At 41.2% G+C, this 19,508-nt stretch overlaps 1 protein-coding gene across 1 annotated transcript; it reads right to left on the reverse strand.

The window, feature by feature from the left end:
• Positions 1–15,542: 15,542 nt before the first annotated feature.
• Positions 15,543–18,401, reverse strand: LOC109871247 (C-X-C chemokine receptor type 1). The gene is made up of 3 exons (XM_020462056.2): positions 17,931–18,401; positions 17,326–17,410; positions 15,543–16,933 (listed from the first exon to the last, which is right to left on the reverse strand). Exons 2-3 carry the CDS (start codon positions 17,339–17,341, stop codon positions 15,861–15,863), a joined length of 1,089 nt encoding a protein of 362 aa, XP_020317645.1. The 5' UTR covers positions 17,342–17,410; positions 17,931–18,401; the 3' UTR covers positions 15,543–15,860.
• Positions 18,402–19,508: the final 1,107 nt, after the last annotated feature.

Raw genomic sequence — 19,508 nt, forward strand, 5'->3', positions numbered from 1 at the left:
AGCTTGGAGCAGACATTTTCTCTCTCTCTCCTATTGAAACAGCTACGGTCCGGTTGAAATATTATTGATTATATATTGTAAAAGCAACCTGAGGATTGATTATAAAAAACGTTTGACATGTTTCTACGAACTTTACGGATACTATTTGGAATTTTCGTCTGCCCTGTCGTGACCGCTTGAGCCTGTGGATTTCTGAACAAAACCAAATGGAAGTATTTTGGATATAAAAATAGTCTTTATGGAACAAAAGGAACATTTATTGTGTAACTGGGAGTCTCGTGAGTGCAAACATCCGAAGATCAAAGGTAAGCGATTCATTTTATTGCTTTTCTGACTTTCGTGACCAATCTACTTTGCTGCGAGCTGTTTGTAATGTTTTGTCTGCTGAGAGAGATGTCCTAACATAAACGCTTGGATAGCTTTTGCTGTAAAGCTTTATTGAAATCTGACAGGTGGATTAACAACAAGCTAGGCTGTGTTTTGCTATATTGCAATTTCATGAAAATTAAATATTTTTAGTAATTTAATTTGGCGCTCTGCAATTCAGTGGATGTTGACGAGGATGGGTGCGCCAAGAAGTTAACACAGTGTCCAAAGAAGGGCCAGAAGTATACAGAATAGTGTTGTCTGCGTAGAGGTGTATCAGAGAATCACCAGCAGCAAGAGCGACATCATTGATGTATACAGAGAAGAGTCTACCCGAGTATTGAACCCTGTGGCACCCCCATAGAGACTGACAGAGGTATGAACAACAGGCCCTCCGATTTGACACGCTGAATTTCTGAGAAATAGTTGGTGAACCAGGCGAGGCAGTCATTTGAGAAACCAAGGCCGTTGAGTCTGCCGATAAGAATGTGGTGATTGACAGAGTCGAAAGCCAGGTTTATGAATACAGCTGCACAGTATTGTCTCTTATCGATGGCGGTTATGATATCATTTAGGACCTTGAGTGTGGCTGAGGTGCACTCATGACCAGCTCGGAAACCAGATTGCAAAGTGGAGAAGGTACAGTGGGATTCGAAATGGTCGGTGATCCGTTTGTTATTAACTTGGCTTTTAAAGTCCTTAGAAAGGCAGGGTAGGAGAGATATAGGTCTGTAGCAGTTTGGGTCTAGAGTGTCTCCCTCTTTGAAGAAGGGGATGACCGTGGCAGCTTTCCAATCTTTGGGGATCTCAGACGATACGAAAGAGAGGTTGAACAGGATAGTAATAGGGGTTGCAAAAAATGTTGGTGGATAATTTTTAGAAAGAGATGGTCTAGATTGTCTTGCCCAGCTGATTTGTAGGGGTCAAGATTTTGCATCCCTTTCAGAACATCAGCTATCTGGATTTTGATGAAGGAGAAATGGGGAGGCTTGGACAAGTTGCTGTGGGGGGTGCAGGGCTGTTGAACGGGGGGTAAGGGTAACCAGGGGTAGCCAAGGTTGGCCAGCCATAGAAAAATGCTTAATGAAATTCTGAATTATCGCAGATTTATCGGTGGTCACAGTGTTTCCTAGCCTCAGTGCAGTGGGCAGCTGGGAGGAGGTGCTCTTATTCTCCATGGACTTTACAGTGTCCCAGAACGTTTTGGAGTTTGTGCTACAGGATGCAAACTTCTGTTTGAAAAAGCTAGCCTTTGCTTTCCTAACTGCCCGTGTATGTAGGTTCTTAACTTACCTGAAAAGTTGCATATTGCGGGGGCTATTCGATGCTAATGCAGTACGCCACAGGATGTTTTTGTGCTGGTCAATGGCAGTCAGGTCTGGAGTGAACCAAGGGCTATATCTGTTTCTGGTTAAAAAAAAATTGAATGGGGCATGCTTATTTAATTAAGATGGTGAGGAAACCACTTTTAAAGAATAACCAGGCATCCTCTACTGACAGAATGAGGTCAATATCCTTCCAGAATACCCAGGCCAGGTCGATCAGAAAGATCTGCTTGCTGAAATGTTTTAGGGAGCGTTTGATAGTGATGAGGGGTGATCGCAGACCAATTACGGATGCAGGCAATGAGGCAGTGATCTCTGAGATCCTGGTTGAAGATAGCAGGTTGGTTAGGATGATATCTATGAGGGAGGCCGTGTTTACAGATTTGTGGTTGTACTTGGTAGGTTCATTGATAATTTGTGTGAGATTAAGGTTATCAAGCTTAGATTGTAGGATGGCCGGGGTGTTAAGCATGTCCCAGTTTAGGTCACCTAACAGCACGAGCTCTGAAGATAGATAGGGGGCAATCAATTCACATATGGTGTCCAGGGCACAGCTGGGGGCAGAAGGTGGTCTATAGCAAGCAGCAACAGTGAGAGACTTGTTTCTGGAAAGGTGGATTTTTTAAAGTAGAAGCTCAAATTGTTTGGGCACAGACCTGAATCTGCAGGCTCTCTCTGCAGTAGATTGCAACTCCGCCCCCTTTGGCAGTTCTATCTTGTCGGAAAATTTTATAGTTAGGGATGGAAATTTCAGGGTTTTTGGTGGTCTTCCTAAGCCAGGATTTAGACCCGGCTAGGACATTCTGGTTGGCAGAGTATGCTAATGCAGTGAATAAAACAAACTTAGGGAGTAGGCTTCTAATGTTCACATGCATGAAACCAAGGATTTTACGGTTACAGAAGTCAACAAATGAGAGCACCTGGTGAATGGGGGTGGAGCTAGGCACTGCAGGGCTTGGATTAACCTCTACATCACCAGAGGAACAGTGGAGGAGTAGGATAAGTGGGCTATAAGAATTGGTTGTCTAGTACGTTTGGAACCGAGAGTAAAAGGAGCAGGTTTCTGGGCACGGTAGAATAGATTCAAGGCATAATGTGAATACAGTGGAGGTAAACTAGAAACATAATTGAAACCAGGTGAGGTCACCACATGAATGGGAGGTGGGACTAAAGGGTTAACTAAGTAATATTGAGCAGGGCTAGTGGCTCTACAGTGAAATAGGGCAATAATTACTAACCAAAACAGCAATGGACAAGGCATATTGACATTAGGGAGAGGCATGCGTAGTCGAGTGATCATAGGGGTCCAGTGAGTAGCTTGGCGGGTGGGAGACACAGCGATTCAGACAGCTAGCAGGCCAGGGCAAGCAAGCTAGCAGGCATCGCAAAGAAAGAAGTCTGTTGCAGCCGCCTCGTGCTGTTCTGTCAGCAGATCAGTCATTATGGAGCAGCAGAGCTCCGTGTGGTAAAAGGGTCCAGGCCAATTGGCAAAATAGGTATAGTCGCCAAAGAATTTGTCCAATGGGCCTCTTCAGCTAACAGTTTGATATGCTCTAGACAGGTAGCGAGCCGCGGCTAGCAGGCTAGCAGATGGGCATTCAGGGGACGTCGCGACAGAGGAGCCAGTTGAAAAAAAAACTCGGGCGAATTACATCGGTAGTTGTCGTGATGGGTCGGTGGGGCTCCGTGTTGGCAGTAAAAGGGGTCGAGGCCAATTGGCAAAATAACTATTGTAGCGCAAGGAATGACTGATGGACCTCTTCAGCAAGCCGGGAGATGGGCCTAGCAAAGGCTAGCTCCAGGCTAATTGGTTCTTGCTTCGGGACAGAGACGTTAGCTGAGAGTGGCCACTCGGATAGCAATTAGCTAGCTGCGATGATCCAGGTGAAAAGGTTCAGAGCTTGCGGTAGGAATCTGGAGATATGGAGAAAAAGAAGCCTGATTTGCTCTGGTTTGAGTCGTGCTGTGCAGACTGGGGAGAGTTGTCCGGGCTAAAGGTAGCTGATGACAGTGGCTAGCTGACTACTAGCTAGTAAACTGGCTAGCTTCTGTTGGGGATTCCGGTTCAAACGTAAAGAAAATAGCAGATTCATACCACATTGGGTGAGGCGGATTGCAGGAGAGTATGTTGAAGTTGAGGTTAAGAAAAATATCAAAAATTTATAAAAATATATATACAAAAGACATCTGATTGCTACGCCATCTTGGATTTTAATACATCCACCTGAAAGGTGTGGCATATCAAGAAGCTGATTAAATTGCATGATCATTACACAGGTGCTGGGGACAATAAAAGGCCCATCTAAAATGTTTTTGTTACACAACACAATGCCACAGATATCTCAAGTTTTGAGGGAGCGTGCAATTGGCATGCTGACTGCAGGAATGTCCACCAAAGCTGTTGCCAGAGAAGTGGGAAGTATTTATGTCTGTAAATAAAGCCCTGCCTCCCCAGTGTGGGCCTATGCCCTCCCATGGCTGCTCCCCTGCCCAATCATGTTAAATCCATAAATCCAAAATTATTACCTTATTTGAACTGTAACACATTGATAAGAGGCCAGGGATGTTTAACAAAACTATAGGATAAGTAATCTGTCTACATTACCTTCCTCCAGGTCCAGGGCGGCGTGCATGACGCTACTCTTCACCTCCCCCAAGTGGTTGCTGGCGATGCAGGTGTAGAGGCCGGCATCGCTGGTTAACCATATTCAGCATGTCGTTGTTGTGGTACCAGTAGAGTGAGGGCTGTGGGTCTCCTACCACCACCACTTTCAGACGGATGTCGCAGATGGTTCCCACAGCGGCGTTCCTCATTTTGCGTACGAATGCTGGAGGGGTCTGGGTGGGGAACAAGGAAGCCCCAGAGTTCGGGACCGCCTGGTCTGGGTAAGGGTAGGCCGTGGCCCGCTTTGGAGGAATGATGGGGCCTGGGACGCCGCGCACCCCTCATCCGCTCCCTTCTTCAGGGTCATCTGCAGCTCTGCCTTGTTCATTGTCACAGTGCTGCCTTCTTATAATAGCATCAGTTGTGTTTTCAAAATGTGTCCCAATGTGTCCCAAATGGGCCCTTGTTCACGCTAAACGTTCCAAGGGCACCCCCCCCCCACGCTCAACTCAAAAGATGGCGCACAGAATGCCAAAATATTCTTAGAAATATTTAACCTCCACACATTAACAAGTCCAATAGCTCAAATGAAAGATAAACACCTTGTTCATCTACCCAGCGAGTCAGATTTCTAAAATGTTTTACAGCGAAAACACACCACATATTTATATTAGACCACCACCGAAACAAAGACAAGAGGCAGCCATTTTGTCCCAGAAAATATAAAATTATAAAAGCAGGATTAAAAAATAAATCATTCACTAACCTTTTGAAAATCTTCATCAGATGACAGTAATAGGACATGTTACACAGTACATTTATGTTTTTTTTCAATAATTTGCCATTTATATCCATAAATCTCCATTTACATTGACTTCATGTTCAGAAAATACTCAAAAATGTCAGGAGAAATTATACATAGTGCCGCCAGATAACATAAATAGACATCATAAACTTTGACTAAATATACATGTTCTACATATAGTTAGAAAGATACATTTATTTTTTAAGTTACAGAATTAGTTCACTATCTAATAATCTGAGACGGCGCTCAGACGTAAGCAATATTTCTCCGCTATGTTGGAGTCAACAGAAATACAAAATTACAACATAAATATTCCCTTACCTTTGATGGTCTTCGATCAGAATGTAGTGGAAGGAGTCATACTTACCCAATACATCGTTTTGTTTCACTTCGTGTGTTCTTACAGTAGCATCTGCTAGCAGTTTCAGCTGAAATGCACCCAAAATTACTTCTGGTCCCGGACAGTTGCGCATCAAAACGTCAAAATTACATATTATATGTCGACTAAACTGAAACTAAACTAAACATTGAAAGTCAATATATATAAAATATATTTAAATAAATAAAAAGAGTTCTTAGCAGGGCGTGTTTTTTTTTACCCTCGCTGGTGTCGTCTCCTTATGTTATAGGGCAACCGGTCCTGGAGAATGTAAATGTATGCCTGTGTTGCAGATAAACAATTGTATGCCTGTGTTGCAGATAAACAATTGTATTTCTATGGAACCTTTATTTATCTAGCCGGTGAAAAAAAAAACTTCAAGCTATCAGGTGAATTTCCACTATGCTTTCAAATCACTTGTTTTAGGCCAATAGTGTCGTAATAGTGCCTGCGGTCAGACAGTCTTTTTTTTTTTTACAGAATGATGGTGATAAAAAGTTGAGGGATTGCCCTGTCTCCATAGCTCTTCTTTCAGGTTACGTTGATAGTTTCAAAACCTATGAAGATGTTCAGCGAAAGCAGATAACAACTGCAGAAGTGCAGAATCAAGCTTTAGGATGTTCTAAACGTACAAAACAATTATCTAATCTATCTAATCTATTGGAGAAACGTGCCTCTTCTCAGGCATTCTGGAACAAAGGAACGTCTCTCCAAAATGCGCGCTCTCGTGACCTTGTATTTTCTCGCGACATCCACTCTTTCGCCTCCCAAAGGGTCAAAACACGCGGGATTTGCACAATTAAACGCTGTACTGAATGAGGACATCTAGTGGAAGACATAGAAAGTGTCTCCAGATCCATAGCTGGTTGGGAAGGGTGGGGGCGATGACGTCAAAGTTGCCCCAAATTTCAGGCTCCCAAAAATAGTTTGGGAGATTGCCTGCCCTGTGAGTTCTGCTATACTTACAGACATAATTCAAACGGTTTTAGAAGCTTTAGAGTGTTTTCTATTCAATAATAATTATTATATGCATATATTAGCAATTTTGGACAGATTTGTTTTTAGTTTAATATGGGCACGCAATTCATCCAAAGGGGGCAGTATTCTGCTGAGGCCTAACAGGTTAATTTATTTTATTTCTTTCCCAACTACACTTTAACATTTTGATTATTATAAGTATTGTTAACACTTTCAAACATAACACTAACTTCCAAAAAAAGCTGTGACAAAAAACCTGGCTCGGGCACTTTGAAGGTAATCAAATCCAATTTAATTAATTACGTTTATTTGCTTTAAAACTTTGACAGCAGAAGATACATGTATATTATTAGCAATACATGAGCCAATTCAAACAACTTTGAAAGTTCAAGCAATTAGGCATACACAGACTATGCATGCTCCTGCCCGACAGGATTTTTATGGCAAGACCTACAGGATCATGTTGCATTAAAAGCTCCCAGTATTGCCTTTTGCAAGTTGCTGGCCTGTGCCTTTCACCTTCCTTTCCGCTGGCTGGTTTCTCTTGCTTTCCCCCCCCCCTCTTGTGCCGGTTCTTGGCTTGAACACATTGAGCACGAGACAAAGAAAAATTGCCTTGGACCCTGTCAAATTCTATTCCCTTACTCCCAAGATCATCTCATGGGATTGGCTCTTCCTGACAAACTCGCTTTGTTTCCAATTCATTATGCACCAGGCTTAGTCACACCAAATGCACAGTCTGCCCCCCCCTCCTATGCCAAAAGAGCTAAGCCTTCTCAATCATGATCTCCCCCCACCTCTGCCAGGCAAGTTCTCAGTGGACGTGCCAGCCACAGAACTAGAAAGCATCAGAATGATGACAGTTGCATGCTGATATATCTACCTTGTCCCCCTTAGCTCCTGCCCTCTTGTCATTTTTAGACAACCATGTGGTCTCCAGAGCATGTTGGACAGTGCCACCGTGAGCAGGGAGGAAGGGGTTGAGAAAATATTTGATTTGTAGGTCAAATGCAAACTCACAAGCAACTTCACAAAAAATATTCAGGAGGGAAAGCACTGTAGAACTGTACTGTAGGCACTAGGCAGTCAAGATCTCAGTCCACACGGTTTCATTAAATCACAAGCAGCTAAGTATCTAATTTGTTTGAATACTTGTTCCTAAATTGATTCTCATCAGACAACTGTCAGGTACTCATTTACAAGTTTTAAGAGTTCATAACAGTGACTGAATCTAATGTCAAGCCATTAACGCAACTCGGTAACACTAAAGTTGAAAGAAAATCTAGAAATTCTAATCAAGTGACAGCAAAACATTGGCAAAATCAGTAAGGGCCTTCTTTTTCCAGATGAAATCTGTTTCTGGCTAAAAGGTATTAATAATTACCAGGATATGCTCTGCATGCAATGACACATTCTAATCTAATCTGTAATATCAAACCCCTGTTGTTCTTATTTTAAACCGCAAGGTTTCAGTCTCAATCAGTTCAAATGAAGCCATGTTTTGTACTGTATGTACTAGTATGGTAAAAAGATAGCATATTAAATTGTTGTTCAAGCATTACACTGCAGTGTGGTATTTATACACTTCAACATTTAATAAACAACTTTTTTTAATAAGACTTTCCAGCATATAACTGCCCAACAACCTGATTATATCCAGTGGTGGCTCCTCAGAGGAGGAAGGGGAGGACCATTCTCCTCAGGGTATTTCATAAAAATATATTTATTTTTAATTTAAAAAGTTATCCTTTTCAGATAAAACTATACAGAATATATTCACGTCACCAAATAATTGATTAAAAGACTGTTTAAAAGACTGTTTTACTCTGTACGGTAGCACAATGCAGCATGAACTGACAGGTTGTCCACCCAATCAAAGGATCTGAGAATGGAACTAGTACTGAAAGCATAAGCTACAGCTAGGTAGCACTGCAGTGCATAAAATGTGGTGAATAGTTGACTATGAGAAAGAAAGACAATAGTTCAACAGTTTTGAACAAATACATTTCATCCAAAATATGGGAGAAGCAAGAGAGAGCGATTGTCCTTTTTTTTACAGTTTCACTTACTTACCTAGCAAATGCAGCTAGCTAGTTTAACCTACACAAACACCCTGCTCAAACAGAGAGAAGCTATGTTAGCTAGCTGGCTATGACTATCCAACACAACACTGGAACTCTTCCAAGTCAAGGTAAGCTTTTGGTTTTAAGAATTTATTGCCACTGGGGCCCACCGGTTTCAGTGCTAAACTGCTTAATGACAATACACAGTAACATCACTGCTGGTTGGTTGCTGGTTTACTAACACATTAGTTATATTAGCTATGTTGACTATGACGTTACTTTAGCTAATATGGTGACAACTATGTAGGCTGTGTGTAGTGGTTATGATATGGTTTGCCATGGAAAGTTTTTTTCGCCTGATCACATACAGCCGATATGCATTGAAGTCCACAAACGAAGGGAAAAGGTGTGTGGAGGAGAGCGTATAGATGCGAGAAGGAATACAACAACTTGGCTGCTATCAAACTGAACTGTGTTTACACGTTATCAGGGGGTGTATTCAGTCCGCCAATTCTGTTGAAAGATGTTTCTTAAAAGGAAGCAAATGGAACGAAACAGAGATAAACATACCTGAATTTGTTCGATAGATACTATCGTTTGCAAGTGTTGGACTAATAATTACACCATAGATCAACTAGATGCAGGCAAGAGTGTATTGAAAATGTCACTGTCTGTCCTTGTCTCACTATGTCACCTCAAATCTTTCTCTCGACCTGTGTGCACATACGTTGTAAACTTCCATTCATAGGCTAGGCTGTAGCAACCTCATGATGGGTATAGGTAAAATTGGAGGATCATGTAGTAGCCTAAATCTATCGCTGTTACATTGAACTGGGTGAATGGAATATGAATGAGTCATCCAATATGCTGTAATAGATATAAAACCATGCTCATATAGCAAATCCTCCCTCATCTTAAACGGCACTGGCACAAACTATATTCGTTATACAATTGCAAGATAAAATGAGTTTTTGCAAAGGCAAAAAAAAGAGGTCATTCCTCTCCCAGGGCCTCACTTAAAAACGTTGTGTACACATATACCCCAAAACATGCATGCGCCAGTTCACACAAAGTTGGCATTCATAAAAGCTGAACTTGCTGTGAGAATGTCCTTTCCTCCACGCAAACTTTAGACCATGCGTTTGCACATTTTCTAGTGGTAAAAATATTGTATTGCATTTGTCTGGAAATGAGGCTGGTTGTTAATGCAATATTTGCTCAGAAATTGAGTGGACACATTAAGTCTCTCAAAGATGTTTTATCCTGACGGTTGAGACCTCGTTGTTTGGATTTGAAAATCCATCAGTAGTAATGAAAGTGCTCGTGGGTGTTTGACAGAGAAAGACAAAGAGCAGAACTAACTAGTAAAATCACAGCCACCAGTCATTATCAACGCATCGTGTTGAAAACAGCCTTTCCAGACTCTGAAGTCAGAACCTTGAGTTTAATATCAGCACGACTATATGATGACACTGTTACTTTTACTAGTCTCCATAATCTGCTTCCTTCAACTAGGACTCCCTTATTTCCAAAAAGGAATACCTTCTCGATCTACTACTTATACACACAGACCATTCTAAAAACATTCTGCTTTTACCTCTATTGCAAGGTTTAAAATAAACACGATAACTTTCTCCATATTGGAATGCATTGTTTTCATTACCAATCTGTTGGATATTCACTTTCTGCTTCAATATTTATTAAAATGTCAATTTTAAGATTCATATGTAAATGCTTTGGAGAGATCAATATGTATTAACTGGGTTGGCACTGTCTCAATCCCCAGTAGATGGCATGCTCTGTCCATAATAAGTCTCTACCTAAACAGTTGAGTAGGTAAATACAGAAAATCATGTTCAACATTCATTAGTTCTATTTGACAGAGTATGGGGTTTATTTCAATATGCATTACCAGGGTGGAGGATATATTCTAAGTGTTTATATTTGTATTGGTTAAGGGTAAGTCAAGTCCTGTACAATGCTTTAACCTTATACCTCAAATTATCCATATTACTGCGAATACTTTTCCCCCCACTTATGTACGTCATGTATGTCTACATGTGGGTGTGCAAGTTGTATATTATTATCTCAGATCATAATAACCTAATATAATAACACCGGTTTTCCTTACCGACCCCCACTGGAAAGCGCCGCAGGCAGAATCAGATCATTCTGTTCTTGACGTTAAATTGTGAAAATCTTAACACGGGGACACTCGAAGTCAATCTTAAATCAATCATTGTTTATTGTCAGCTCGCTGGAGAGGTTCCAGCACACTTAATGCACCATAGTACACGTCAAACAGAAGCTCTATTTATGCAATCCCAGCAGTTGTCTTATATACGCCTATACACAGACAAGTTATATTTGCATAATTAATTAAACATTACCATTTTGTGTTTCATTCATGTGACCGATCAATCCTCTCTATAAGATGAGACCTTAAAAGAGGTCTTGGCGTACTGCCAAATTGCAGTTAATTACATTATCTAAAAAAATGTAAATAAAAACATACTGTGTCAATTTTCAAAAGCTACAAATTACTTGACACCTGTGCTAAACAATGCTACAACCATTACCTTCTAAACCACTAACACGTAAGCTAACAATAGCTGAAACCCGCTGACGCTTAGCAAAGCTACAGTTGAAGTCGGAAGTTTACATACACCTTAGCCAAATACATTTAAACTCAGTTTCACAATTCCTGACATTTAATCCTAGTAAAACTTCCCTGTCTTAGGTCAGTTAGGATAACCACTTCACAAGAATGTGAAATGTCAGAATAATAGTAGAGAGAATGATTTATTTCAGCTTTTAAAATCTTTCATCACAATCCCAGTGGGTCAGAAGTTTACATACACTCAATTAGTATTTGGTAGAATTGCCTTTAACATTGTTTAACTTTAGGCCAAACATTTTGGGTAGCCTTCCAAAAATCAATTTGGTGAATTCTGTCCCATTCCATCTGACAGAGCTGGTGTAACTGAGTCAGGTTTGTAGGCCTCTTTGCTCGCACACAATTTTTCAGTTCCGCCCACAAATGTTCCATAGGATTGAGGTCAGGGCTTTGTGATGGCCACTCCAATACAATGACTTTGTTGTCCAACTTTGGAAGTATGTTTGGGGTCATTGTCCATTTGGAAGACCCATTTGCGAGCAAGCTTAAACTTCCTGACTGATGTCTTGAGATGTTGCTTCAATATATCCAAATAATTTGCATTCCTCATGAAGCTATCTATTTTGTGAAGTGTGCCAGTCCCTCCTGCAGCAAAGCACCCCCACAACATGATGCTGCCACCCCCGTGCTTGCACTTTTCGACACCAAAGTACGTTCATCTTTAGGAGACAGAACGCATCTCCTTCCTGAGCGGTATGACGGCTGTGTGGTCCCACGGTGTTTATACTTGCGTACTATTGTTTGTACAGATGCACGTGGTACCTTCAGACATTTGGAAATTGCTCCCAAGGATGAACCAGACTTGCGGAGGTCTACATTTTTTTCTCTGAAGGGCTTGGCTGATTTCTTTTGATTTTACCATGATGTCAAGCAACGAGACACTGCATTTGAGGGTAGGCCTTGAAATACATCCACAGGTACAGCTCCAATTGACTCAAATTATGTCAATTAGCCCATGAGAATCTTCTAAAGCCATAAAATCATTTTCTGGAATTTTCCAAGATGTTTAAAGGTACGGTCAACTTATTGATTTTAAACTTCTGACCCACTAGAATTGTGATACAGTGAATTATAAGTGAAATAATCTGTCTGTAAACAATTGTTGGAAAAATGACTTGTGCTATGCAAAGTCGATGTCCTAACAGACTTTCCAAAACTATAGTTTGTTAACAAGAAATTTGTGGAGTGGTTGAACAATTGGATTGAACTTCCGACTTCAACTGTACATTTGGTTAGCATAAAGCTCATGAACTGTTAAACTGTTGATATTTGTAAAAAATAAGTAACACATTTTAACGTCACATCGCATATATTTCTTGAACTAAACTGCCTTCGTTCCTAGGAAATAAAACAAATAAGAGCTAATACACTGTTGAAAAAAAGTACAAAAAAGGTTTGGGTGCCATCTAATCCCTTCTCTTCCATGTAAACCATTAGCAACCTAGCCAACCTTCATTACTTACAATGGGGAACATACCAACAAGTTTTTCACTCGATTAAAACTCCCTCCTTTACACGTCACTAAACTCATGGACTATGTAATTAGCCATGTTACCTCAATATATTGCACATTACATACCTGAATTAACAGGATAGAATGATGACGGAGAGATGTTAGTGGTGTTCAGTAGTAGGCATTCTACAAGATTGAAGAAGAAACCTCACGATCTCACCAACGCTCCCATTTGATGTCACAGCACTCATACACATGAATTTAAATGCAAATACCTAGGCGGCCTAAAAATTGACACGGCATGGCCCCATAAAATAACAAAACTAAATAAAACTGCAAAAATATGACCATACATGTCACAACACACTTAAAACATAAGTTGCAGCCATTTGCAGTTAGTGAGAAGAGCGAAAATCTGTGTTTTATTTTATTTGATATAAAATCGTATATTTTATTTTATAATTCAATTATTTGTTTTTGAGTAGCCTAGACAATTTGCTGACAGTCCAGCATTAGGTTGGGGGGAAAGTCAATACAAAACATTAAACTACAAACATTCTACTGACAGGTCCACAACAATTTGGCATCATTTTCTCTTTCAGAAACATTCACAGTCTTTTGCCAAATACAGCATAAGTTAATGCAAAAGATGAAAGCATTCTGCCAACACAGTAAATAGACTGGTAGCTTATGTTAAATATTTGACAGAATGGGTATAGGCTACAGTATTGCTGTGCAATAGGAGCACAAGGTAATAGCCTATTTAATACAAATAGTTTGCCCTACAGCCAATTCTGTCGAATCAAAAGAATTTGCAAAAAACTATCCGATTTCGACAGAAATATGGCTGAGACGCAAAGAAAGTTCAAGGAGAGGGGCTACAAGAATGATCAGATTAATATTGCCATTGAGAAAATTCAAAACAAAACGAGAATTGACCTTTTTCAAGGTCAGTCTCGCAAAAAGACGCATTCTAACTACCCGCTATTCAAAGTGCTCTGAAAAAATTAAGGGAATTGTTCACAAACATTGGCACATCCTAAAATCCGATCTCGGTAATGTGTTTTCGGGCCTTCCCTTGATCGTATTCTCGCGGGGTAGCAAACTCAGAGACCAGTTGGTAAACTCTGATTTACCACCGCAAGATATTCCTGAACAACGTCTATTTGCGCCCCTACTGGATGGAAATTACAAATGTAATGGCTGTGCTCAATGCAATGGCACTTATAAATGTAGATCCTTCAAACACCCACAAACAGGGAAATCGATCCCAATCAAAGGTGTTATTACGTGCTCCACTAAGGCAGTTATTTCTTATAACTTGTCCTTGTGGTTAAAATTATGTAGGTAAAACAAAGCGCAAATTAAAAGTACGTATCTCAGAGCAACGTAGCACCATTAGGTGTAAAAACTTTACTTATCCAGTTGCGGCCCACTTCTTGGAGGCAGGCCACTCGATTTCGTCTCTGCGTTATATTGGCATCGAACATGTCACCCTCCCTAGGAGAGGGGGGTGACCTTGATAATTTATTGTTAAAACGAGAGGCTGCCTGGATCTTTCATTTAAAGACCCTTGTGCCCTTCGGTCTCAACGTAGACTTTGATCTGAAGCCATTCTTGTGATTGTGACTTTGCCATTGTAATTGTTTGTAAGCTTGTGTAGTCAAATTAATCTATGATCGTATGCTATCCATTTGTTCTTTGTATGACATTTTAATATTTGACCAATGATATTAGGCCACTCTTGGCCATGATTAGACACCTGTGTCTTTTGACACTATATAAACGAGTCATTGATTATACCCTGATGAAGACAGCTTGGCTGTCGAAAAGTTGGTAATTACATTTTTGCATCTGAGCTCCTAGTGTGCGGCTCTCTTTTATTTTCAAGTTTTCTACTCCGCTAGCCAGCACCTCGTCTTAATAGGTGTGCGTTTCTTTTTCTTCTAAATAGCCTATTTAATATCAGAGACTAAACCAAGGCAAGAGATAAACATAATTGATTGATTAACAACATTTTTTACATTTTGTATTTTGCATACTGTAGAAGCGTGGGCTGTAGAATTTCACTTTTAAGATGTTTCTAATGTACAATCAATCAAGTGTTTGGCACCTGCTATATTTGATAGCATGCATATTTAGTTTTTTTTAAAGTCACTAAAATATTAAAAACATTCTGCCCACACCTCTACAGGAGTGTAATCAGGATTTGCCATTGCTCTTTCTTTTAGCAAAAAAAAGGTGCTATTGTCAACATAAAAAGGTGAATTCACGCACAGTTTTATGAAAGGTCTGATTTATAACGGAAAACATGCGTGGCCAAGTTTGTCTGGCGTGGCCAAGTTTTTTTTTTTTACAGTTCCCTAAACAATGTTTATGAATAGAAAATAATGTCAGACCTCCCGGGTGGTGCAGTGGTCTAGGGCACTGCATCGCAGGCTAGCTGTCCCACCAGAGACTCTGTGTTTGCGCCCAGGCTCTGTCGCAGCCGGCCGCGACCTGGAGGTTCGTGGGGCGACGCACAATTGACCTAGCGTCGTCCAGGTTAGGGAGGGTTTGGCCGGTAGGGATATCCTTGTCTCATCGCGCACCAGCGACTCCTGTGGTGGGCCCGGGCGCAGTGCACGCTAACCAAGGTCGCCAGGTGCACGGTGTTTCCTCCGACACATTGGAGTGGCTGGCTTCTGGGTTCGATGCGCGCTGTGTTAAGAAGCAGTGCGGCTTGTGTTTTGGAGGACGCATGGCTTTCGACCTTCGTCTCTCCCGAGCCTGTATGGGAGTTGTAGCGATGAGACAAGATAGTAATTACTAACAATTGGTTACCACGAAAATTGGGGAGAAAAGGGGGTAAAAAAATATATATATACATAAATAAATGTCATGGACCTTGCTTGGACCTGTTACTATACCCCACAAAATGGTACAGATTTATTGGAGCAGTGTTTGCCTACATGCTGGGAGACATGCGTTCAAAACCCGCCAGGGGCGTTACACTTCCTTTTCACAAAACAAAAAAAATGTATGCATTGAGTTAATACAATAATACATGTAAAGACAAATGTGGTCTCAAGTAAGAAGGCCGTTTTAAAAGTCCAGTTTGTTGATATTTATGTGGGCGTATTCCTGCACACCCACAGCATAGCATCGGAGTCCTCATCATGACTCATTGATTCTTATTATAATCAGGGATAAAAACACATATTTTAAGATCACATGAATGTGGAGGTGGCCTCTGAGGTCTGAGAGAAGTATCTGCTGGCCCTGGTCAACGACGCTCGCTGCTCCATCACACCCACTTTCTGGAGCAGCCTCCTCCTAAACTTCTCCCCGACAAAGGCATAGAGAACCGGGTTGACGCAGCTGTGCAGCAGGCCCAGACTCTGGGTGGCGAGCATGGCTGTGTCCACAGCGTTCCTCTCTCGGCACCCATACCCCACCACTTTCGCCCGGAATAGGGTGTCCGCCATCACAGCCAGGTGGTAGGGCATCCAGCAAAGCAGAAAGGCCAAAACCAGCGCAACAATCACCCTCATGGCCCTGTTCCTCTGGAAACCGCCCCGGGTCCGCAGGAGTCGAGCCACAATCACACCATAGCACACCACCATAACTGTCAAAGGGAGTAGAAACCCTAACATGTGCCCGAGAACCCGTATGACCAGCCGCCAAGCCTCAGCGCTGCCTGGGTCGTAACTCTCGGCGCATGTCATCCTCTCTGTGCTGGGTAAGACGACGACATGGTTGAAGAGACCGGGCAGGGACAGCAGGCCACCCACGAGCCAGACAGTGGCACAGGTGCCCCAGCTGACCTCTTGGCGACGAGCAGCCTTGGATGCCTCCATGGCTCGCACGATCACCAGGTAACGGTCTACGCTGATGCAGGTCAAAAACAGGATGCTGGCATTGAAGCTGACCTCCTGAAAGACACTGACTAGTTTGCACATGGCGTCACCAAAGACCCAGCCCACGGTGACAGAAACGGCCCAGAAAGGGAGGGTGAGAGCCAACAGAAAGTCGGCCACAGCCAGGTGGAGGAGGTATAAGTCAGAGGGAGACAGTGGCTGCTTGCTGGAGGCTATCACCAGCCCCACCACCATGTTCCCAGGAATGGCCAAGAGCAAGATGAGGACGTATAAGGCACATAAGACGACTGTCACACCGGAGGAAATGGGGGAAGTATTGCAGGTTAGGGTGTTTTCGTCAAGCTCATAAGTTGTGTTGAAGTCAGTGTAGTTGAAGTATTCCCCAAAGTCCTCCACAATCAAAAGGTATGAGATATTTGGGTCTGAAAAGAAGATGGTAAACGGTTACACTTTCTTGAATCAAAATGGATAGTATAGAAAAATAGTCAATGGACAATTTATTTTCTCTTTTGACAAAATACATTGGTATAGTGTCTGCACAGTTTGGTTTCCTCAAAAGGTATTACGGCAATACCCCTTATGGTAATACTTGGCAAGGAATCAGTATTACCTAATTTTATGAATCAAAATGAGCCTGTGTGAATAACAACCAATGTGTAGTAGAAAAACAAAATGCACATTCAAATATAAACTGAAAAAGTATGTGTCATGTTTTTAAACAATTTTTATAAACCAACATATTAATTTAGCAGCAACCAGAAGGTCTTGAGGTATTTATAAATTCACACACAGAAATTGAACTAAATTACTTTACCTGCCATTGTGACCATGTCTTGCTTTGTCGACGAACAGATATCACAAATCGCGTCCCCACTTCTAATGAATTTGTGAAGAGATCTCTGTTGAAACCAGCGTTATTGTAAATTACATGTGACAAGAGCCTTTTCTAGATATAACAGTATAGAAAAATAGTAAGTGCTAAATGGACAATTTATTTTCTCTTTTGGCAAAATGCATTGGTATAGTGTCTGCAGTTTGGTTTCCTCAAAAGGAATTACAGCAATACACCTTATGGTAATACTTGATGGGAATCAGTAAGATCCTTTTCTTTTTTACTACATTACATTATAAATTAGACTTTTTCCAGTGTATGACTTGCAGTGATATCAAAAAGGCTTTGAAATATGCATGCTTGACTTAATGTGATAGAGCATTGATTCCATAGCATTCATTAATTTATAAAACTAATTAAATAAATGTCAGGACAAACGAGAGCTGTTTTTCTGAATCAGAATAAGCTGAGATACCACATAATGAGCCTGTGTGAATAACAACCAGTTGTAAAAAAAAAAAAATGCACATTCAAATATAAACTGAAAAAGTATGTGTCATGTTGTAGGAAGGAACTGAATGACTTACCTGCCATTGTGACCATGTCTTGCTTTGTCGACGAACAGATATCACAAATTGTGTCCCCACCCCACACCACACAGGAAACGTCAAATTTACTTCTGACGAGATCTGTTGAAACCAGCGTTATTGTAAATTACATGTGACAAGAGCCTTTTCTAGATATAACAAGATGTAATCCCAAAAGTTATTTATCATGAGGGCCATAAACTATAACTAGTAATGCTGCATGCTCCAAGAAAGACAAAAATCTCACCTTTCTGGTAAAAATAGTTAAACATTGCTGAGGTGTAGTTACTTTTGAGGACACAAGCTTAAGTACACAGTACATTATGATAAAAATATATTTTGTAATGACCCCCACCTACAAGTACAAATTACCTCAACTAACCTGTACCCACGCACACTGACTCGTTACCGGTGCCTCGTTATTGTTATTCTTACAGTGTTACTTTTTATTATTACTTCTTATTTTAGTCTACTTGGTAAATATTTGAACTCTTCTTGAACTGCACTGTTGGTTAAGGGTTTGTAAGTAAGCATTTCATGGTAAAGTCTACACTTGTTGTATTCGGCACGACAAATAAAGTTAGATTTGAAATCAATCCCTGAATCTGCTAGAGCAGGGATCGGCACTCTTTATTATTTCACAATATACAACGCACAAGGCAGGATCACGATACAAATACTAGCCGACCTGACGACACTAACATACAATATAACTATTTACATACTGTCAAGGAGTCAATTATTTGAGTGCACAATGGAAGTAGAGTTTACAATACAAAGGGATCGGCACCTTTGATGGGGGCGGGGGCCACAAAAGAAATCTAAGTCATCATGAGGGGCCGCAGTGGATCGTGGGTATGCATACCCACACATGCCGTCACAGCTGGCCCGATCCTTTTGGGGGCCATAAGTGAAATTTTGTTGGGGGTGCCAACCCCACCGTACGGGAAAAACTTTTTAAGATGCCCCCCCGACAGGAATTTTTGGGTTAATTCTACACAATTTGCCATGGGGCATAGAGAAGATTTTGCAATATTATATTCACTTTGAAAATTATATTAATTTTGCATTGGGACGAAGAGAAATATTAGCAGTTTTTAAACTTATATCTGAGTGAGGGTGACTAACAAAATCAATGGGGCCCCCCCAAGTCAGTAATTCGACCATGATTACTAGAAATTTTGATAGATGGCCGCTAGACTAACTTACCAATCTAAAAAATGAAATAAGAATGTTGACATGGGCTAATTGAATGACTGTCAGTGACTGACAAGAGAAACTGCACCCTGTCTGTGTCTTCTACTATTCTAACTCTCAACAGTAAATTGAGACCCGGACTGAGTTCCCAAATTTAACATTAAAAATCTATTGGAAACTGAACCACGGGCCACCAAGTTGCCCATCCCTGTGCTAGTGTATCAAAATCACGCTCTTCTGTTGTGCTAGGATCTAAGGATTTAAGGCATGTGCTTTGTCAACGGCTGCGATGGAGCATTCAGCCAGAAGATAATGGACAGTCGGAAGAGCGAATGAAATGGTGGGCGGGACATCCCAAATTAGTGGTGCCAGATTTCACAG

This window comes from Oncorhynchus kisutch, linkage group LG26 (genome assembly GCF_002021735.2).
Source record: "Oncorhynchus kisutch isolate 150728-3 linkage group LG26, Okis_V2, whole genome shotgun sequence".
Lineage (NCBI taxonomy): Eukaryota > Metazoa > Chordata > Actinopteri > Salmoniformes > Salmonidae > Oncorhynchus > Oncorhynchus kisutch.